We start from the raw sequence: 23,730 nt of genomic DNA on the forward strand, positions 1-23,730 counted from the left end.
TTCTTATTATCTTAGTAATTTAATGTGAAAGAATTTTAGTACAGATTAAAATTCTGAGGGTACAGATTCTCACAGGTTGATATCTCTCCTACCTTTCAAGTATTATTTCCTATTACTAAGTTTTCATTAGTAACATAAAATTGGATTGTACCTCTGTTTGGATAGTTGTTTAGGCTATTTTCTCTTTGCTGTTCTCCTTTCTTTAAGAGTACTGACTATACAGTTTTGATTCTCTGTTTCTCTTTTCCATTTGCCTTTTCTTCTTTCAGACTCTTTATCTCTATCTCCCCCACCTTTCCACCCCCCCATCTGTGAAAATCCCTTAAACCAACCTACTTTACTAATTTCTTACTATAATTCAGTTCCTCATTGGTTTTAATGAACTTTTAAGTCATAGTTATTCAGCCATAATTTATTTACAGTAAAATTTATTCTTTTCAAGTGTAGTTCTAGGAGTTCTGAGAAATGCATACAATCATACTACCAGCACCACAGTCAAGATAAAGAACATTTCATTATCCCCAAAGTTCCCTCTAGTCACTTTGTGGTCAGTCTCTTTTCCTGACACTGATCTGATTTTGTTGCTGCCTCTCTCTGTAGATTTTCTCCTTTTCATTGCTGTGTAGTATTCCTCACATGAATACACTACAGATTGTTTATCTGATCATTAGTTAGACATTTGGGTTGCTTCCGGGTTTTAGATATTTGAATGAAACTACTGTAAATATTTCTGTACAGGTCTTTTTGTTGATAAATGTTTTAATTTCCTTGACAAATAGAGTGAATTTGGAGTGAATTGTTGGCTTATATGCTATGTGAATATTAACGTTATAAGAAATTGCCAAACTTTTCTGAAGTGTCTGTACCATTTTGCTTTCTAAGCTGCAAGGTATGAGTTTTAATTATTTTACATCCTTAGGTATACTTGGTGGTATCAATACTTTACAATTTAGCCATTGTTTTGGGTATGTAGTGATATGTAAATGGTTTTAATTTGAATTTCCATGATTAATGTGATGTTGAACATCTTTTTATGTCTTTCATTATATATGTCTTCTCTAGTGAGCTGTCCAAATCTTTTGCCCGTTTGAAAAATTGAGTTGTTCTTCTCAGGTTGGTTTATAAAGTTCTTTGTAAGATTTGTGTATCATAAAAATTTCCTCTCAGTCTGCAGCTTGCTTTTTATTTTCATAATAGTGTCTTTTGAAAAGCAGCCTTAATGTATTTTTACATATTGTTTTCTGTCCTTGCCTGTTTTCTGCTCTAAACCATGTGTTCTTGAAAGTTTTTTTAGATGGAAAGACACATTTTTAAATGTTTATTAAATAAAAAGCATATTTTAAAAAATTCCCCTTTGTAATATATAACTTACATGTTTACATTTTTCAGTTACTAGGGAAAATTTAGGAGGTTATATCTTGTGCATGGTGTACTCTGTGGGGGAAGAGAAGAACTTTCACTTTCTACTTTTCCATGACATGACAAACAGTATAATTACTGTTATAGTTAAAAGGATATTTTATGCTTAGGAAAACAAAAGACATAATAAAGAAAATTTAAAGACAAATTATAAACTAAAAAGAAAAGTTGAAATACCTATTGAAAGTAATGGGCTGCTATCCATAATACATAGTTTCTGCAAATCAGTGAGGCAAGGGATATCTATAAATTAAAGCTGGTCAAAGGAAATGAATTAACAGATAACAGCAGAATAAATATAACTGGCCAATAAATGTGAAAGTGGATACTTGACTTTACTAATGATAAAAGAAGGAAAAATTAAAATGCCAATGAGGTACTACTTGGGATTTTTTAAGATTGGCAAAGGAGAAAGAGATTCATGCTATCCAATATGGGGAGAAGGCAAAGATGGGATATCATTTACTAAACTTTTTTTTCTACAGAACAGTTTGATAATATCTATCAAGATGTAAAGTGTGAATTCTGATGCAAGATTTGGAGAAAAAAGCACTTTCATGCATTTTACCTATACTCCATAGGTACCATGCTCCTTATTCCTCCTGCCTCTACAGTTTCTTTACAATCCCTCCCTTAGGGGATTAAATCTCCCTTCAGGCTTAAATCTCGTTTAGAATTTTGCATCAGTCTTTTTATGGTTTTCCCCACTATTCATGGTAAATCCCTGTAACACCTTCCTGATGCATTTTGACTAAAACCCAAATGCCTTGCCATGATTTATAATGTTTCTTGTGATCTGGCCACTGCTTATTTCTTCCCTTTTCTTATTATGCTCTAGCAGAATGGCTGAGAAATTCTTACACAGTATGTACTTTGTTTTCTGCTTAGAATTCTCTTCCCTACTCCCTGCTTCACCCTCACAAACATGTAGCTCCTTATGCTTAGACCTCCACTATTTCTTTTCCGGAGAGGCTCTCTAATAAAGTCGGTCCCTCTCATATGTGCTGCCTCAACATGTTTTATTCATTGTAAAATCCTGAGCTCCTGTTGTTCCACTACTAGAATTAAGACTTGAGTTATTTTTAGCATCAGCATTATCATAAAGGAAACTCAGAACAAAGACTTAGGTTTTGTGAGTCATGCTCATTGGTTGGCTGTTTTTGGTCACATTCCTGTTATCCTCAGAAGACATGAATATATACTGTATAGGTATTTTCGTTTCTTGCCTTTTGGATTGACTATCCTATTTAACATGGAACTTGACTGTGAAATCGTATAATGTCATGAAGCTATTAATCTATACTTGATTGAGTGATAGGGTAATTTTATCACATTTCTAAACAAGAATATGCATTTTAATGGAAGGGAAGAGATATAGATTAGCTTTAGTAAAATTATGTATATATAGTCCTGAATAGAATTTTCTCTGGCTTCAATTTTGTTTGATAGATACAGTATTTTGTAAAGTTACTATTAGCTTGCTAACCTTTGGTATGTTTAAGCTGATAAGTGATATATTCTTAACTTTGCACTGGAAATCTATTCATACATTTAAAGCTAAAATATTGGAGTAGCTAATGACTTATTTTGGCATGGAATAAATTAGTATTTTCTGATATTCCCATACAGAAAACTTTGATGGCTCTATTTCAGGCCTCTTGCCTTCTTGCCCTCTTTCTAGAACTAGATAATATCCATAGCATATCTGGAAGGTGGCATGCAAATCTGAAACTATATTTTCTGTAATTATTACTACCTTTCATTTTTTAGAATGTAGTAGTCACATTTGACATGGGACTTGAGTTTTTTGAGTGGGTCCAGAAAATCAGTAATTATTATTACCTTTCATTTCTCAGAATGTAGTAGTCACATTTGACACGGGACTTGAGTTTTTGAGTGGGTCCAGAAAATCAGAAAGGATGTAAGGATGTTTCTCATGAGTATTTTGGTTAGTAGATAATTAAAACATGATAAACTTACTAACTTGACTTGTAATGAATTTGAATTACTCAACATATTCCATTTGAGTATATTCATTATAGTTGGCTACCAAGATTTTATACCTGTCAAGTAATCTTTTTTTTTTCCCTGTCAAATAATCTTAAAGAGATCTTGGAAATAAAGAAGTAATAATGATAGCAACTACTCATTTCACTTACTGTGTCAGTTGTCTTTATGTATATTATTTTTAGTCCTCATCCCAAGCCTGTAAGTATTATTTCTCTAGTTTTTTTAGTGGAAGAAAGTAGGACTCAGCAAAGTTATACAGTTACATGAACTCTGTCTCAGGACCACTAGTCACAATTTTCCAAAGATGGGGAGATTGAGCCTAGTGAAGCTGAAGGGCCTGTTCATCATCACACAGCTACTTAGCAGCGGGGCGAAGACTTAGATCCCTGGCCTCCTGACTCACATTCCGGTGCACTTTTCACTACATCAGGACACGTTGGCTCCTGAGCCCCAAGTGACAGCCCCAAACAGCTGTGTTTATCTGTCTTGCATGTCCCAGCTTGTTTTGCTAGCTGAGCAAAAACTACTTAAAAGGATCCTCAATCTTCACCTTCCCATTCCCCTCCACTTACACTCATATACTCCCACTTGCCCCATGAATAACTTCACAGAAAGAATTGTGCAATGTCACTAAGCCTTCCTCTGGTGTCAGAGTTACTCCCTGAGAGAACATTCACTTCCTCATGACTCCAGTTTACTGTCAGATTGGCTTTCCCTCTTTTCTCTTTGATCGGAATCTTAGTTGTTTAGGCAGGAATTTGAGGAGCAGATGTTTATACCCCTTGAAGAAGCCCTTTAATTCTCCTTAGTACTGTGTCTAATGACTCTTAATCCTGTCCTTTTAACTCTGTAGCTAGCAGAATTAAGAGTGAAGTGGGACAGGAATGGTGAGCTTGATGCTTAACTTTTCATTTTAATGTTGACAAAGAGAGCACATGAAAAACAGTGACACAGAGGGAAAACAATGAGTTTGCCTATACAGCTAAAGTAAGGTGACTATTAGTGTGGGATTGTTGAGATTTTGTATTTCCCTCCAAATGTAAATAGAGCAATTTCATAGAGCACATAGCCAGAGAAATGGAGCCACTGACTGTTTTTACTATCTTGTCTTCTTAAATTTTGCTGTTCTTTAGATAGTTATTTCCAAAGAGAAATAAAAGTGATTCATCAGAAAAAAACAAAGTGATCTCATATAGTACTAGATCTTTTATGGTTAGTGAAGAAAATTGACTTCTCCAAAATAAGAGCACAGTTAACAAAGATATATCAGGTGAACTACTTTGGTAGTTTAGCAGTCTGAACTATCTAATTATCAAAAATCTGATCTACTTGTTTACATATACACATATATAGAAATGTGTCTATATGTGTACATATACACATTTGTGTATGAATGTATAAACACATTGGACTAAGCTGCCAATAATTTTCTCAGTTTCTAATTGATCACTTGAAATTTAGTATATCAATCAGGGTAGAGATAAGTAGAGAGAAACAGCAATTTGAAAAAGGGAAAGTTTATTAAAAAGATTACTATCAGAGGATTGGAGAAATGAGGGATTGGCTAATAAAAAACAGAGTAGCCTAAAGAATATAGGAATAAAGATAAAAGGAGCATCTATTACCCCTAGGATGGAGATAAAGCATTTGGGGTAGAGGCCTCCAGGACTGAGATCCAGACATTTGAGAGAAGGCATTGACTCGTTAAATGATATTTATTGCTGTGCTTTGATGGCAGAGCTTTTCAGAAATTTGTCTCACCAGAGTCACTGTTAGAGCACTGCCTGAGGGAGGTGTTAGGGAAGCTGCTGGATGTTGCTGACTACCAGGTACTCCAGGAGCTTAGCATAGAGAAGCTGCACAAATTGCAGGAGCCAGGCACTAGAGAAGCCATGTGGGGTCCTGGAGCCCCCTGAGAGGAGCACACTAGACTTAGTGGGGAAAGCCTCTTCCTTCTGCAGTGTCTCTCTAGCATCTTCTACCTTCAAAACTTCATGCCAAAGGGCAAAGGAAAAATATTTAAAGGGCCCAAATTCATTTTTGCAGAGCAGGCAGTGAAGGGTGAATTTGGACCTGTGAGGCAATAAATGAACAACTGACACATTTGGTGAAACATAGAGTTTTATTTCTTATTATGGGTGCCTCCTTATGGACTTACCATTTAAACTTGGCATCCTGATATGAATTTTGCTAAGGACCTCGTTCTTCCCAGCAATTAAGGAAGGATGCCATAAGGCCACAGAGACATTTCTTTGTAGGAAGAAAGGGCCTGGGCAGTAGCCTTACATTTGCTTTTTTAGGTTTCTTTCTCATGAGCATCTGGTTTAGGAGCTTCAATTTCTCATCTACCTTGACCCTTTGATCTGGGGCATTGTGGTGAAATTCCTCACACTGTCACACATTCTAACTTCAGAGCCCAGACTTTTGTTTGAATTATCTTTGCATTGGAATTAGTACTTTGAATCAGTACATTAAAAATGGATTTTTGAAGAATAAATATTTCAAAAACTATTAGCTAGAATCTCAGCATTTTAGAAGAAATGTTAAGTATAAATTTTGAGCACTAGTTTCTAGTTAGCGGTTGTTGTGAAGAAAAGCACTTTCATTGGTTAGTAGCTGATTTGGATTTGGCAACCAGCCAGGAAAAATAGGCTTAGACAGATACACTTAGATTTTGATTTTTTTGGTGTATATTCCATTTCTAGAAGACAAAATTATTATTATTATTTTTAAAGATTTTATTTACTTATTCATGAGAGACACAGAGAGGCAGAGACACAGATAGGGGAGAAGCAGGCTCCATGCAGGAAGCCCAATGTGGGACTCGATCCCGGGACTCCAGGATCACGCCCTGGGCCGAAGGCAGGCGCTAAACCACTGAGCCACCCAGGGATCCCCAGGTTTTTTTTTTTGTTTTTAAAGAACATTTTAGTATTTCATTTTTCAGCTGTTTTATGGCCAATAAGAGTCTTCTGTTATTCTAGAATTGAGACTGTTTTATATCTATTTCATATTGTTAACACCTGCACTTGTTCAGTGCACTAACCACTAGCCATGTGTATGTACTTATTTAAATTTAAATTAAATAAAATTAGCAATTTAGTTCCTTAGTTGCACTAGCCATATTTCTAGTGCTTGACAGAAACATGTGGCCAGTGGTTACCGTAATGGACAACACAGATGTAGAACATTTCCACCATTGCAGAAAGTTCTGTTGGGCAGTGCTGGTCCTGTAATATGCAGAATGGTGATAGTCTCATATATTGTAGTTGTTGATGTGACAGCTTTTCTTTGTCTCAGAAGGTAATTTTTTTTTTCCAAAGATTTTATTTATTTGACATAGAGTGCAAGTGATCATAAGCGGGAGGAGTGAGAGGGAGAGGGAGAAACTGGCTCTCCACTGAGCATGGAGCCCAGTGCAGGCTTGATCCCAAGACTCTGGGATCATGACCTGAGCTGAAGGCAGATGCTTACCAGACTGGGCCACCCAGGAGCGCCTGGGAAGGCAGCATTTTTCGTTTCATAGTCCCCATGATACATTTTGTAAGCCTTTAAATTTTAGTTATTTGGTAGATATATAGTGGTATCTCATTGTATTTTTACTTTGAGTTTTCCTAATGAAAACATGTTTGGAAAAAAAATGTTTTTAAGGTTTTACTTTTGTCTTTGGTTTTCAGCAGTTTTACTATGATGTGCCTGCGTGTGGTTTTTGCTACTTTATTGAGATTTATAGTACTTATTGAATTGAATCTCTGGGTCAGTCTTTTATCTTTTTTTTTTCCCAAAAATTTGGCGGTTAACCTCTTCACATCCTGCTTCTCTCTTTTTCTATTCTGCAATTCTAATGTGAGACTTTTTCACCATATGTCATATGTGCCTTAAGTTTTTTCCTGCATTTTCCATTTTTTGTCACCATGCTTCAGTCTAAAAATGGTCTTTTAACCATTAACTCTTTTTGTTTAGTTGTTTAGTATGTGTAAAAAACATACTAAGAAGTAGCCCATAGACTTCAGAGTGCAAAAAATGGTCTAGGGATAAAAAAATGATTCTGTATAGCATAGGTCACATTATGTCATTCCTCAGCTCAAAGCACTCTGATGGGTTTCTCCTAATTTCTCTCCAACAGAACAAAAGCCAGTTTCTGTGGCTTACATGGCCCTCCTTGATCTGCACCATCCCACTTGCTGTATTGTGACCTCTCCAACTCCTGTTTATTTTGTTCACTCTTCAATGGTTACTTTGGGGGAAATGCCAGATACACTCTTGCTACAGGTCCTTTCTAGTAGCTATTGCTCCTTTTGGAATACTCTTCCTCATAATATCTTCATAGCCTACTCCTTTACTTCATAGCCTACTCAATCACTTACTTCCTGACTACTTAAAATATTTATGCCTATCCCCTTGATGCACATTTTCTGCCCTCCAACTCAATTTTTTCCCATATACTTATTACAGTTTTTCATATTATGTATTTTACTTTCTCATTAGTTTAGTATTGATTTTGGGAGTGGAGCACATCAGGCTTCTGTTACTGGGGAGTTGGGCCTTTGGCAATAGTATTTAGGTCACTTTTGGAGAGTTGCTGTTGGTCCGATGCATAACTTCCTTACCTTTTTCCACTGCTATTTCATTTATAAGCCTATTGCATTAATGGTGACATGGATGATGACAAAAGCTAGCTAATGTCAACTGGCCAAGTCACTTTATCTGCATTGTTTAGTGCCTCTTTCAAAGTTGGTGTTGATGGGATACAAAGAGCCTCCTATCGGGTGTTCACTTTTTATATGTCTGTCTACATGCATCTTTCCCACATCTCCTTTTCCCAATCTGTTGATCTTTTCTAGAGTTTATCTCACATCTTCTGGAGAGTGTGTTTCTCACCACTGTACTTGATTTTTTGGTCACTTGATTCAGTTAGCATGATGTCATCTGGATCACAGACCAGCATGAATTTCTTCAGATTGTCCAGATGGTTCAGGTCCCCTTGGACTATGTTTAGATACAGGGCCAGAAAATTAACATGGCTCTGGCTCAGGCATGCACGTGTATGCTGCTATTGGTCTCCTATGAATGTCAACTACTTTTGGTCTTGCTTCGTAATAGAGGTCAAAAAGATGCTTTTCCAGATCAGTCACTGTGTACCACTTACCTGACAGGCATCAATAACCCTGTCTTTATAGGCTGCCAGAGTGGCCCTCTGCCTTTTTCAGACTATAGATTTTAATTGGTAATTTTTCATCCTTAGCCTTTCATTGTCTTTATTCATTGCACTGACTACACCCGGCATAGCTATCCAGTTCTATAGTGGTTTTAGCTCTTACTTTTCCTGTACCTCTCAAATGCCTGGAATAACCACATCAGCCACTATCTCTCCTTTCACAATGAACTTTTAGCAGTTGCAGTTGTACTCCTGTAGCATGTCGGGGACTATGTACCCCCTGTGATGGGGTCCTTGTTGCTAGCCACTCAGTGATCTCATCGTGGAATTGACTTCATAGGACCACTTTTGGTACCCACTCTCTCAAGTCAGATTCCCCAGAAACATACTTTGAAACTCCAGGATTTGCATGCAGAAGGTTGGCAAAGGAGTACATTGGGATTGGATCCTGAGAGAGAAGATGCAAGGAAAATACTCTTAGGAAGGCACAGTAATTATATTTTCCTATAGTTGCAGAAGCAGCCTCAGCTGTTCCCATGGGGAGATCTCAAGCTAGTATAATTCTTCCCGTGGATCCCAGCCTGAAGCAGAGGGCTGGGCCATTTTACTGCACATTGGCCAGGCATTGAATGTGGGCTGCTTTGGAATGGTAACATAATCTTGTATAAGGGAGTTCATTTGTTAGCCATCAGCAGACCAAATCCTGGAAGTTGGAGGAATGAGCAGGGTGGTAAGTGTGCAAAGATTCTGTAGTACTAGAGAAATGAAGGAGATGATGAAAACTTATTCAAACACTTAGCTGTGAAGGGGAGGAGAGAGGATAATTAGTAGAAGTTCCTGAGGAGACTGGAAAGGATGGAATCCAGAATATAGGTCTTAGATTTGCCTTGGGCAGGAAGAGGTCTATATCCACCATTGTAATGAAAGAGGAGGAGGAAGAGAGGTGTTCAGATGTAGATAAGTTTATGACATAGTGGGAGGAAATTGAGGCAGTTGTTGTTTGTTGGTTTGGGGAAGGAGCCAGACAAATCAACAACTGAAAGAAGGAGAGTTGATTGGGTTGAAGATTTAAGATAAGTAGATATTTTTAATAGATGCTATGCAGAGTGGGAGGAAGGTACTAACAGGATAGCCCCTGTTGTTGAGGGCCCATTTGTGGTTGATGATCTTGATTTTGAAGAATTATCAATTTGTGCAGTTGTGACTTTTTTCTGGCAGTGCTTAATGTCTTGAAAGTGTAAACATGCCCATTAAGACATAATTTTTTTCTTTTTTCTTTTACATAGCCATCAGATCAAGTCATTGCAGTATAGTAACACAGGAGACATGATTCTTGTTGTATCTGGAAGCTCTCAGGCCAAAGTGATTGACAGAGATGGTTTTGAAGTAATGGAATGTATAAAGGGAGACCAGTATATTGTGGACATGGCAAACACCAAGGTAAGGATTAAACAGCATATTTTACTGAATTTAATTAATTCAGCACACATTTATTAACAACTTATTTGAGTTGCTATGATTTACCCTAAAAGTTAATGCTTTGTTTTAAAGAATGTATCATTTCTCACAATTCTGTGGATCGACCAAGAAGTTCTTATGCTTCATGTAGTGTCAGCTGGGGCATTAGGATGGTTTTAATGTTGAAAGTGCCTCACTCAGATGATTTATAGTTGGTGCTCTATCCCTTGCTGTCTCTCCTGTTTCCAGCCCTCCCCCTTCCCCACTATGTGCATGTGCATACTTATGTGCATGCTCTCTCTCGCTCCCATTTTCTCTTTCCAGGTGTCTAGCTTGGGCTTTCTGATAGTGTGGTGGGCTTAGTGTGGTTTGACTTCTTGCTGGATGACTGGTTCCATGAAGGATGAACATGGATACTTCAGATTTTATAAGGTCTGGCTTCAAGTCTTTATGTAGCATCGTAGGGCCAACTCAAATTTGGGGAGACAAGAGATAGATTTCACCATTTGGTGGATGAATGACAAGATTGCATTGTCAAAGATCCTATGGGATGGGAGATACGGGTGCAGCCTTCTTTGGAAACAACATACTACAAATCTACTATATACTAAGCTTTAGGACAAGAACAAAAAGAGGATCTTTTATATAAAGGTTTTATATAAAGATTTTTAAATGAGAATATTTTAAAATTATATTAAATATCAATTAACTATAGCTGCATACATGCTATCAAACTTAATGGATTATTTATAATGGGTAACATATCTGTGAGATGTCTGGGCTTGGCTCCAAGATACAACTAATGTCTAGGTCTGTTCCATGTGTCTCTGTTCCTCCTTGTACAAGTGAAATGCCCAAGGGCATGTTTTTCTCATGGTGATGGCAGAAACACAAGAAGGAGCCTCAACTCTAGAAGCACATTTCAGGACTTTGCTCATATGTCCATAGACATTCCATTGGCTAGAGCAAATCACATGACCATGGGTAACTGGAGAAATTGCCCAGGTCTTTAGTGAGAGTAACTGCAGTATCACATGCCAAAAGTTGAGGATATAGGAGAAGTGATGGATTGGCAACAATAATACAACCTACCACAGATATATTACAGTGTCAGTGGATATGGTTGGTGCAGAATTTTGAGCCTCAATTATATTTTATTTTTTATTTTTTTATTTTTAAAGATTTTATGTATTTATTCAGGAGAGACAGAGACAGAGAGAGAGAGAGAGAGAGAGAGAGAGAGAGAGAGAGAGGCAGAGACACAGGCAGAGGGAGAAGCAGGCTCCCTGGGGGCAACCCGATGTGGGACTTGATCCCAGGACCCCGGGATCACGCCCTGAGCTGAAGACAGATGTTCAACCACTGAGCCATCCAGGTACCCTTTGAGCCTCAATTTTAATTCTGATTTTTACTCACTCTTTTCCTGTCCTAGTACCTTATTCTAAAACACTAATAATCAAGGTTTATACCTATATCAAAGTCTCATAGATTTGATTGTCTAAGAAAATACAGTGGATCCTTATTATTTGTGGTTTCTGTATTTGCTAAAAATTTTTTATAACCCCAAAGTCAATACACGGCCTTTTTGTGGTCATTTGCAGAGACATGTACTTGCATAGAGCAGAAAAAAAAAAAAAAAAAGGAAAAGATAAAGCTAATGCTTTCTTCTTGTTTCAACTCTCACGTTGTAATCAAGTGTCCTTTTAGAGGTCTATGTAGTACTATGTTTTTCTTATTTGTGAGCCTTTTGTTGGTGATTTGCTGTTTAAAATGGCCCCCAGGTAAGTGCTGAATTGCTGTAGCACTGTCTAATGTTCCTCTGTGTTAGAAGTCCATGGTGTGTCTTGCAGAGAAAATATATATGTTAGGCAAGCTTCATTCAGGCATGACTTACAGTGCTGTTGGCTATGAGTTCAATGTTAATGAATCAGGTATATATATTAAATAAGGTCCTTAAACAAAAACATAAACAAAATTATGTATTGATTGGTTGAAGAAAATGTGACTGGAAGCTTGCATGAACCCAACCCTATATTTTGATAATTCAGTGCTTAAGAACTTTATAGACTATACTACTGCAAGTAATGAGAATTGACTATAATCTACATGTTCTGTTTGAGCTGTTGGAATAAATTAATATACTATGTTTCAAACTGCCCTTTATTGAAACCAAGTAAAGTGCCTCTCAGCCCTAATGAGGATCATAGTCTCATGCATTTTTTGACTAATTGTTTCTTAAGTGCCCAGTGTTAGATGATTCAAACAGAATTCATATATAATTTAAGCATACAATTAGATTGCAATGGTAGCTTTAGTAGTTTTTTTTTTTTTTTCATGTATTTTACTAGAATTTCTCATTCCCTTCTCTTTAAAATCATTGCCACTAGGATTCCACCAAAGATGATGTGAGAGTGATGGTGGTAAGGAAGGAAAGCAGATAGGTCTCTAGATCACTCTCCCTGTCTTAAACTTAATTCTGCTTTCATCTGCTTTATTTGAAGCTTTTGGGAATCCCAAACTTTATTTAAGCAACTGGTTTGTGGAAATGAAACCTTTAAAAACTTGTATTTAATTTATTCTCTTTTTAGCTTATGCTTAACCATCAACTTTCTTTCTTTCTCTCTCTTTCTTTCTTTCTTTCTTTCTTTCTTCTTTCTTTCTTTCTTTCTTTCTTTCTTTCTTTCTTTCTCTTTTAAGATTTTATTTATTCATGAGAGACACAGAGAGAGAGGGGCACAGACATAGGCAGAGGGAGAAGCAGGCTCCATCCAGGGAGCCCGATGTGGGACTACATCCTGGGACCCTAGGATCACACCCTAGGCCGAAGGCAGGCGCTCAACTGCTGAGCCACCCAGACGTCCCATCAGTATTTCTTAAAAAGTCTGAGGAAGAGAAGTTTTTGCCAGTCTAAGCTCTTCTTAATTATTTCAGCCACTCAGGGCTTCTTACATTATAAGAAGACTACAACTTTTTGGATTTAGGTTTTAGCCAAGAAAATTTCAAGAAGAAAGGAATCTGGTTAGTTTTGTTTCTGGCTACTTCTGCAATCTCAGACTTATAGTACATATAATAAGATGATTAGGAAAGTAGGACAAGGATGGATAAACAAATCTGTAGAAACATAGGAAATTAAAATATTGAGTTATCATAGTTATTTTTTACCTCCTTGGTTAAATTTATTCTTAATTATTTAATTGTTTTTGATGCTATTATAAATAGGATTAGTTTCTTTAATTCTTTTTCAGAAAATTCATTGTTAGTATATGGAAACCTATTGATTTTTTTAAAATGTTAATTTTCTGTCCTGTAACTTCTCTGAATTTGTTATTAGACCTAAGAGTTTTTTTGATGAGTTTTTAGGATTTTCTGTAGTTAGAATAATGTCATCTGCAAATAGAATTTCACCTCTTACTTTCCAATTCTGGTATCTTTTATTTCTTTTCTTGCCTGATTGTTCTAGTTTTGATTTCCAGTACTATCTTGAATAGTAGTAATGAGAGTGGGTACCCTTGTCTCATTCCTGATCTTAGAGGAAAGGCTTTCAATCTTTCACCATTGAGTATGATGTTGGCTGTGAGTTTGTCATGCATGATCTTTATTATGTTGAGATTTGTTCTTTTTATGCCTAATTGCAAACCATATGTATGATAAGGGGTTAAAATCCAAAATTTGTAAAGAACTCCTATAACTCAATAGCAAAACAAAGCAAACCCAATTAAAAAATGGGCAAAGGACCTGAATAGACATTTTCCAAGGAAGATGTACCAAAGGCCAACAGGTACTTGAAAAGATGCTCAACATTACTAGTTGTTAGGGAAATGCAAATTAAAACCATAGTGAAATATCCCATCAGCCTGTTAACAATGGCCAGTATCAAAAAGACAAGAGGATAACAAACGCTGGTAGATGTGGAGTACAAGGAAACCTCATGCACTGTTGGTGGGAACGTAAATTGGTGCAGTCACTGTGGAAAATAGGATGGAGGATCCTCAAAAAATTAGAAATAGAGCTATCATATGGTTCAACAATTCCCCTTCTGGGACTATATCCAAAGGAAATGAAAACATGAACTTGAAAAGATATTTGCACCTCCATGTTCATAGCAGCATCATTTGCAATTGCCAATACATGGAAACACCTGAGAGTCCTTTGATGGATAAATGGATAAAGAAGTTGTGATATATCTGAGTATTATTCGGCCATAAAAGATCAGGAAATCCTACCATTTGCAACAACGTGGGTGGATCTTGAAGGCATTATGCTAAATGAAATGTCAGAGAAAGAGAAATACTGTATGATTTCATTTATATGTGGAATCTGAAAAAGAAAATAAAACCGAACAACCCCTCCCTCCCCGCTGCAACAAACCACAGACTCACAGAGAAGGAGATCAGACATGTGGTTACCAGAGGCAGGAGGTGGGAAATAAGGGAATTGGAGGAGAGTAGTCAAAAGGTACAAATTTCTAGTTACAAGATAAATAAGTAGTAGGGGTAAAATAGGTGCATAACATACAACACTATGACTCAGTTAACACTGTGTGACATACAGGAACATTGTTAAGGAGGGTAAATCCTAAGAGTTCTCATTACAAGGAAAACTTTTTTGTTTGTTTACTTTTTTTTCTTTATATCATATCTGTATGAGATAAAGGTTGTTAGCTGAATCTATTGCGATAATCAATTCACAATATTTGTAAATCCTGTTATCATGTTATCCTTTAAACTAATACAGTGATGTATGCCAATTATTTCTCAATAAAACTGGGAAAAAATTTAGTTACCAATATGTAGAAAACTACTATATAATGTAGCTGTCTACTGTAACTTCCCCCACTTGCCTAATATCTCCATTTTGATTTCAAAATCTTAGTTAATATTTACTTCCTACATTTCCCAGAAGCAAATGTAATTAATTGACTATTTACTTGTCTAGGAAATGTTACTGATATCTTAATTGCAGTCTTTGGCTTGACTAATGGGTTTTGGAAATGCAAGAATTATTATTTGAAAATAGTAGATTTCATGGGACACTTTTTTCCCTTAACTTTTTAACCTCTTTTCTGATTCCAGAAGTAAGTAGTAACTTGTGACTTTACTGGAAATTGCCAATGAATAGGACAGTAAAGGAAACAAATATATTTGATCTATTGTGATTAAAATATTGTATACTTCAAATATAAAAAGCCCTCTCTAATTGTTAAATTGTTAGATATGTATCTCTAATCTTTACATCATTCTAGTATATTTTTAAGTGTACTCATACAGAAATTTTTTTCTGTTAATATACAACCGAGTGCATTATAGGGACAGTGTACTTATACCTTAAAAAAATGAAGTTTATTTATTTATTTAAGATTTTATTCATTCATGAGAGACACAGAGAGAGAGGAGAGATATAGGCAGACGGAGAAGCAGGCTCCCTATCGGTAGCCTGAAGTGGGACTTGACCCCAGGACCATGACATGACCCAAACAAAGGCAGATACTCAACCACTGAGCCATCCTAAGTTTATTGAGTTTCTAACAGTAATTCCTGTGAACCGTAGAAAATATGGGAAAAATATTGTTCATAATTCTACTACCCAAATATAATCAATCATAACTAATAACATTTCAAATTTCTGTACATCTATATTTTCCTTACTCATCTGAAAAAATGTTTTTCTGATCATACCAGGACCTTTACATCAGTTATTGCTTGGATCCATGTTTTGCATGTTTTACAGTCTTGGGATTTTGTGCAGGTGCTTCAGGGGCTGCAGTAAGGTGGAAGGAGAGGCCTCAGAATAGGAGTGAGGGTCAAGGGGCCTTCCATTTCAGGAAGGAAATTCCAAAATTGGAGTTCCAGTTTTGTCTGTTTTATGTGTTGGAGTTTTTCATAAGATATCCTTTGAAAATTAGGTTGGGCTGCTTTTTTAAAATATGAAGATCCTTGGTCTGGAGTTCATGGTATTATTGATTATTTTATCTGGGGAAAATAGGACCTTACTTCTTTAGGTTTAGGTGAGTAGTATTAAATTCGACAAAAATCCAGTTGAGTAAATTTGAAGATCTAAATTATCTTTATTCAATGATTTATGAATTGGATAGTATCTCATCTAGCAAATAGAAATTATGAGGAGCTGTACAAAATGCAGTGTATTTAAAGGCAGAGAGAGGATGGGACAAGGAACTTAAAAATAGAAAAAAGGATTATTCCACCAGGATTATACCTTCCTTTGGTGTACAAAAGGGTCTTTTGGTTGGATTACCTCACTGGTGCTGATTAGGAAATTCCAGATTGACCAGTTAAGATTACATTCCTGGGGGAGTTTGAAAACTGTACATAGGTTAGGTATTAAATTTCTTTTTGGTGCTATGGGCTTAGCATAAGTGACTCCATTTTCAGCTTATTGTCTCTCTCTTTTTTTTAACATTAGGAAAGTAGGACAGGGATAAGCAGGAATCAACTTTTAAACCGTTCAAAAACATACTTTAAAATCTGTAGTTATATTGTCATCTAAAACTCATTTATTCTAAACCACAATATTGGTACATTACTTCCAAATCAGAGGGTGTTTTTCTTTCTTACTTTGAAATCTTACACACACACTGCCTGAGATTCAGATGGGGCTCTTTGGCCTAGAGCCCACAAATGTGTGACTATATTAAATTTCTATTCTTGATTGAGAAGTAGTCCTATCCATCAAAACTCTATAACAAATCACTATGAAGTTAAATTAAAACGTGTTTTCATAGATTAAGTGAATGTCTGTGATTGTAATTTTATAATTTCATTTATTAAAATTCCTATTATCAATTCATCTAGAGTTGATATTAAGTACATTTTCTTTGGATTGTCTTCAACCCTTTTCAACATCAAAACAATTCTGTTACATTTCTTTCTTAACTAAATGATTAAATTGGGAGAGGACAAGCTCAGGGGACCCTAGAATCCTTAGACCTTTAACTGGACAATTTTTCCATGAATGTACTGTAGTTATGGAAATTAGGAGCTTTATAAATAATTACAGGAAGAACATGTTTTCAAATAGCCTTATTTATATTTGAATAGTACACGTAGTTATTCTAATATCCAGCCACTCCAAAAATTTACTATTTTGAATTTGGAGATGAAACAGATTAGTCATATCCTTTTAATGGTAAATCCAGTTTCCTAAGAAATAAAACATTTTAAACTGTGAATTCTAGGTACATTTTTGTTTCCATAAGCAGTTTTTTTTTTTTAAAGATTTATTTATTTATTCATTCAGAGAGAGCGAGAGAGGCAGAGACACAGGCAGAGGGAGAAGCAGGCCCCATGCAGGAAGTCCGATGTGGGACTCGATCCCGGGTCTCCAGGATCACACCCCAGGCTGTAGGTGGCACTAAACCGCTGCGCCACCGGGGCTGCCCCATAAGCAGTTTTAAGTGATGATTTTAACCACAAATGTAAACCCCACAAAGTGCAATGATTGGAAGTACATTGTGTTTCTTTCCAATTTTTGAATATTTTCAGAGCTTTTTATCTAAGAGAAACTCTCGGACACTGGTTTCTGTCCTTTTGACATATCCCCATCACTTTGGGGATAATTTCTTATATTCTGGTACAACAAAATGTTCCTGCTCTCCTTGTACTTTTCCTGCTCTGATGTTACCCATTTCTCCATTGACCCATGTGTCCTTTTATTACGGAATTCTGTTTACAAATCTGGATCTGGGCACTTGGTATGTTCACTAATGCTGGGATGTAATTGCTTCTAGACTGTTTCAGAAGAGAGAGCTGAAATGGGAGATCAACCAACACTATATATATATATATATATATATATATATATATGTATATGTGTGTATATGTATACGTATATATGTGTATGTATACATGTGTCTGTGTAAAATCATGAGTTCACACTGATACATCTAGTAATTCTAATCTAACTTCCTAGGCTTTTTCCATTCCATGTTTGTATTTCACTACTTCAGCAGTGAGAAGTTTGACTTCCAGCATCACCACTACTTTCATTCATTTATTCATTTCTACTATACATAGAAAGTAGTTTCAGAATTGCTACACTCATAGTCCTGGTTGTAGGCAGAATTCTAAGATGGTCCCCAAGATTCTCTGTTCTTCCCCCTGAGTGTGGATGTGAACTGTAAGCAGGATGCAACACTCCTACGATTAGGTTATATTATACGGAATGGTTAAGAAAGGAAGATTATCTTCATTGGATCGAGCTAATCAGGTGGGCCATTAAAGGGACTGAATTATTCATGGCAAAAGAGATTTGAAGTGTGGGAGGGATTTGACTTGAAGGAGTGTCTCTTGTTGTTGGCTTTGAAGTTGTAAGCAGGGATCCCTGGGTGGCGCAGTGGTTTGGCGCCTGCCTTTGGCCCAGGGCGCGATCCTGGAGACCCGGGATCGAATCCCACGTCGGGTTCCCGGTGCATGGAGCCTGCTTCTCCCTCTGCCTGTGTATCTGCCTCTCTCTCTCATTCTGTGTGTGACTATCATAAATAAATAAAAAAAAAAATTAAAAAAAAATGAAGTTGTAAGCAGAACTTGGGTCATGAAGTTGGATATGTAGCTATGGCAGTTTCTGAGCAAAGTGTTGAGGGTACTGCCTGATTTCTTCTTACTACTTATAGTAAAATATGAGAGAATAAAGTTAAATTGAAAGAATTTTTATTAAAAGGGAACCAGGACTAGATGATTTAGTTAATTTTGAGCCTGTCCAGGCAGCAGATATGGTTAAAATATGAAATTGCTTCTGAAAGTGTGGTTCAGAGAAGAAACCAAGGGTGTACATCTGTCCTTTTGCTAAAACCTCAGATTATTCAGTTATACTGAAGGGTTTTTCAAGTAATGAATGTATGCTTCACAAATTTTCTCAATCAAACCAGGTAACCTCTAAGAAGCTTAAGGATATTGCTCTTTAGCCATTTTAACAGGGGTTATAGATAAAGAGGGGATTATCTTGTAAAGATTTGCAGACATGGCTTTTGTCTAATTTAGATTCAACATGAGAAAACTTCTCATTTGTTGGCTTTGAAAATGGAGGAATCCATGCAGCAAGGTAGGCACACAGCTTCTAAACACTGAGAGCCCCCTCCAGCTGGCAGCAAGGAAATGGGCATCTCAGTCCTATAACTGCAAGGAAGCTGGATTCTTCCAGTGACCTGAGTGAGCTTGGAAGCAGAGTGTTCTCCCCCAGCCTTGATAGAGGAAGGAATGGAGTCCTATCTGATCCTGATTTCAGTCTGTGAGACTCTAAGCAAAGAATCCAGCTACTTTGTGCTGGACTTCTGACTTCCAAAACTGTTAATGTCTTAGACCACTTCCAGTTTATTAGTTAAGTTTGTGGTGATTTATTTGTTACACAGTTTGGATACCTAATAGAGTTCTGCAAAAACCAAACATACTAAGTAATGATATAAGTCCATGAGGAGGTGGTAGTGATTGTGTTCATACAGAGGAGCAGGAGTTGGCTTTCAGGAGGAGGAGGCAATATACTTACACTGGGAACAGAAGGATTGTAGAGGACTCACATCCAAATATGTTTATAGGTTGTGGGTCTTGGGTAGGAAACTGAAAGTGTCCCCATCTGCTGGTAGGGTCATTAATTTTGTGTTGGGAGATGCTGGAATGAAGCCTTCAATACCATGGTAAAGAGTTTACCTACTGACATGTGAGAGAAAAATGACAGGAAGAACTATGGGAGCATTAGGGCTAAAGAATGTAAATTTCAAGGGACAATCATTCCACATATTTGTGTGTATGTGTGTGTGTGTGTGTGTTTGTGTGTGTGTGTGTATGTTTTACAGTAGCACTAGGATTTATTAAGCTGTGTCTTAGTAAAGGCGCTGGGGCTTGCCCTTGGTGCTCTTGATGTATAAAGCCCTGGGGCTTGCCCTTGGTGCTCTTGATGTATAAAGCCCGGACATTCTGCCAATTCTTCTTGAGCAGTGACACTAGGAAATTGACAGTTAAGTGGATGTTGTACACGAGCTCATCACCTGTCATCTTCATGTGTCCAACAGCCACTGCCAGACATAGCACCGTCTTCATCTGGAACTTGATGGTGGACTTCACTTCATCCACTTTGGCCACCATATTCTCATTGTGGGTCAGCAAGGAAGGGAACTTGCCAGCTTTATTCAGGCCTGGACCCAGGATTCATGGGAATCTGCTTGATCAGAGATTCTTTTTTTTTTTTTTTAAAGATTTATTTATTTATTCATTCAGAGAGAGCAAAGAGAGAGGCAGAGACATAGGCAGAGGGAGAAGCAGGCTCCACGCAGGGAGCCCGATATGGGACTCGATCCTGGGTCTCCAAGATCACACCCCAGGCTGCAGGCAGCGCTAAACCGCTGCGCCACCGGGGCTGCCCTTGATCAGAGATTCTGAAGCCAAAAAGGCATCATACTTCGGCATCATACTTGGCCAACTTCTTGACTAGTTTTTTTTTTTTTTTTTCAAATTGAATTTATTTTTTTTTTAAATTTATTTATTTATGATAGTCACAGAGAGAGAGAGAGGCAGAGACAGAGGCAGAGGGAGAAGCAGGCTCCATGCACGGGGAGCCCGACGTGGGACTCGATCCCGGATCTCCAGGATCGCGCCCTGGGCCAAAGGCAGGCGCCAAACCGCTGCGCCACCCAGGGATCCCTTTGACTAGTTTTTTATTCTTGTTGAGTTTCTTTAGTGCCTCAATGTCCATGTGGGGAATATCCACTGCCTTGGCCTCATCACAGTGCTGCTGGTCCCCCCAAACCCACACGGAGAACTTGGGGTGGGGGGGTGGACTTAAGCCTGACAGTGCCTGAGAAGCATTTGTCCTGCTGAGGGTCATAGTTCTTCAGGCTGATCTGCAGCTTCACCGTCTCCAGAAACTTCTGGCACTTGCACTGGTTCCCGTGCAGGACCTCCCGTACCACCTCGTACAGGGTGTCATGGGAGACTTTGCTGCTCATGGTAGCTCGTGCCGCAGTAACTAGAAAAGAGCTTGTGTGATGTTTCTGAGTCTCTTTCAGGAGTCAGGTGTTTGAATGGAACTCATTGATGAGGAGGAGGGAGTTATTCCAGAATAAATATTGTTCATTGTAGGTAAAATAAAAGATTCTCAGGTTTATGCCTAAGGAGTGGTTGATAATGAAAAGAAAGTTGAAGAACTCTAAGATAGGTTATGTGACCAGTAAATGGAAATCTAGAGCCCAGAACATATCAGCTAAAAAATATTTGTTAAATCAATAAATACTGGAAATTCATGATTTCAGAAAAGAAACTGTGGTAAAGGCAGAGTTAGCCATAGTTGGGGCTACTGAAATATGCTGGAAGAGGTCATTCATTGGAGTTGAGTAGATCACAGAATGAATATATTTCTTAAGTGTATTCAAATGGATTTTAAAATTGTTCAGGAATTAGAAAAACTTAGACTTCAGAGTCTTTGACACATAGAAGGAAATGACTAAGAGTGTGGATTCATTACCACAGGGGTTGGCAGACTACAGCCTATGGGCCAAATCCAGCCTGCACCCTGTTTTTTGTTTTTTTTTAAGATTTTATTTCTTATTCATGAGAGACACAGAGACAGAGAGTCAGAGGGAGGAGAAGCAGGCTCCATGCAGGGAGCCCAGTATGGGACTTGATCCCGGGACTCTGGGACCACACCCTGAGCCAAAGCTCAAGCAGTGAGCCACCCAGACATCCCTGCACCCTGTTTTTGTAAATAAAAGTTTTATTGGAAACCCCTACATCTGTTCATTTACTGTTTTCTGTGGCTGCTTTTGTGCTGCAGTGGTAGAGTTGAATAGTGGCAGCAGAGACCATGTGGTCCGCAAAGCTCAAAATGCTCATTACCTGACCCTTTAGAGAAAAAGTTTGTCATCTCCTGCATTAAAGCTGTGAACTTTTTTTTTTTTAAAGATTTAATTTATTTATTCATGAGAGACACAGGGTGGGGAGGCAGAGACACAGGCAGAAGGAGAAGCAGGCTCTATGTAGAGAGCCCGACATGGGACTCGATCCCGGGTCTCCAGGATCATGCCCTGGGCTGAAGGCGGGGCTAAACCATTGAGCCACCCTGGCTGCCCTGTGAATGTTTTCTGCAGCAAAATTTATGCACACAAAATTTTGTTGAAAACTTCAGAATCTTTGGTAATTCATAACAGCTGAAGGATGGACTCTGCTTAAGAAGAACTTTTGGGTCAAAGTTCACACTGTATCCTCTGCTGCATTTCATCTCATCGTGTGAGTTGGCTCAGTTAGCTAACCATGCCAAAGATGTGGGCACTTTCGTTTTGGTGGGTCACAGAGCCTCACATCATTCAGTGACTACACATGGCACTGCATCAGAGCATCTGTTTTTGTCATGTGGCAAACAGAAGAGTGTATACAGATGAGTACAAATCAGCACACATTGCCCCCCCAGTCTGTGTGTGTGTGTGTGTGTGTGTGTGTGTGTGTGTGTGTGTTTAGAGGAAGCCAGTATTGATCATGGTCCAATAATATCCTCTCTTTAGGGAAAGTATAACATTTATGAGAAACAAATGGATGCTTAATTCTTCTAAGCTATTTCCAGTTAAGGCTGTTAAATAAAGGAAGGGATTTTTCTCAGGAGTGCCTATGTTTAGCTAAGGGAGAAAGAAAAATTAGTTTATTTGATGAAAAACTGTTTTAGTCACTGGCTGTTCTTTAATAGGTGTCACTTTAAAATTTTTTCCGCTAATGTTAGCCATGGTACTGAATCTGTTTAGATCCATTTAAGAATCCTTAGTTGAACTTGATTTTTGTTATGACTAATTTTGGTCACTGTTTTAACACAAGGGTACTTAACATTCCCATTGCCTTTGTCATGCTCCTATCTTTACAAACAAGAAACAACATTCACAGTCTTTTAGATTTTTTACAATTTAACCTACTATTTGTGTTCATATTCTAAGTACTCAACAACTGTGGTGCCCACATGTCCTTCTGATCTTAATATCTTCTGTAATAGGGATCATTTTCATTTGGTCCTCTTAAAAAACATCCTTTATATTTCAAGATACTATTTCAACTCTAACCAACAAGTATCTGTAAAAGACCTATTTTCTGGGGCTTGCCTTTAAGACCTGCTTGGTCTTGGTGAGTTGTTGGGTTGCTGCATGGACAAAATGCAAGAAATGAAGTTCTAAGGACTGGACTGAGCAGCATCCATTTGTAGAATCCCTGAGTCTGGGAGTGGGAGAAGAAAATGGTAAACTAGGACGTAACTGGGATATGAGCAGACTGTGCATTAGATTACAGGCAGGGATGCTAGTAGAGGTGGAGTTCAGTTAGGCAGAGGGGGAGAATGCAGGTGTAGAGGGGTCTGCAAGACTGAGGAAACCAAGGCAGTTTAGGCTATTTAGAGATTCTCTGTCCTGTTCCATGTGTATATCCTTTCATTAATACCATATTGCCTTGATTATTGCCTCTTTTTAGTATATCTTAATATTTAGTGATGTGAGTGCTCCAACTTTCTTGTTTGTTTAAAATTGTTTGGGCTGTTTTAGTTTGTTTTTTAAAAAAGTTTTTATTTTAATTCTGATTAGTTAACATACAGTGTTATTTATTAGTTTTAGGTGTACAGTATAGTGAGTCAACATTTTAATACATCACCCGGTGCTCATCACAAGTGTACTCCTTCATCCCTATCACCTATTTCACCCACCTCCCCTCTGGGGA

General features: G+C 37.6%; 1 protein-coding gene and 1 pseudogene across 1 annotated transcript in view; one reads left to right on the forward strand and one right to left on the reverse strand.

Annotated features, from left to right (window-relative positions):
• Positions 1 to 23,730, forward strand: part of WDR70 (WD repeat domain 70) — a 294,429-nt gene that overhangs the window by 78,148 nt on the left and 192,551 nt on the right. Inside the window, exon 8 of the mRNA XM_055325309.1 lies at positions 9,874 to 10,027. Within this exon, the coding sequence (XP_055181284.1) occupies positions 9,874 to 10,027 (154 nt within the window). The remainder of the gene's footprint in view (positions 1 to 9,873; positions 10,028 to 23,730) is intronic.
• On the reverse strand, positions 17,169 to 20,996 carry LOC129509672 (60S ribosomal protein L10a-like; annotated as a pseudogene).

This window comes from Nyctereutes procyonoides, unplaced genomic scaffold (genome assembly GCF_905146905.1).
Source record: "Nyctereutes procyonoides isolate TBG_1078 unplaced genomic scaffold, NYPRO_anot_genome, whole genome shotgun sequence".
Classification (NCBI taxonomy): Eukaryota; Metazoa; Chordata; class Mammalia; order Carnivora; family Canidae; genus Nyctereutes; species Nyctereutes procyonoides.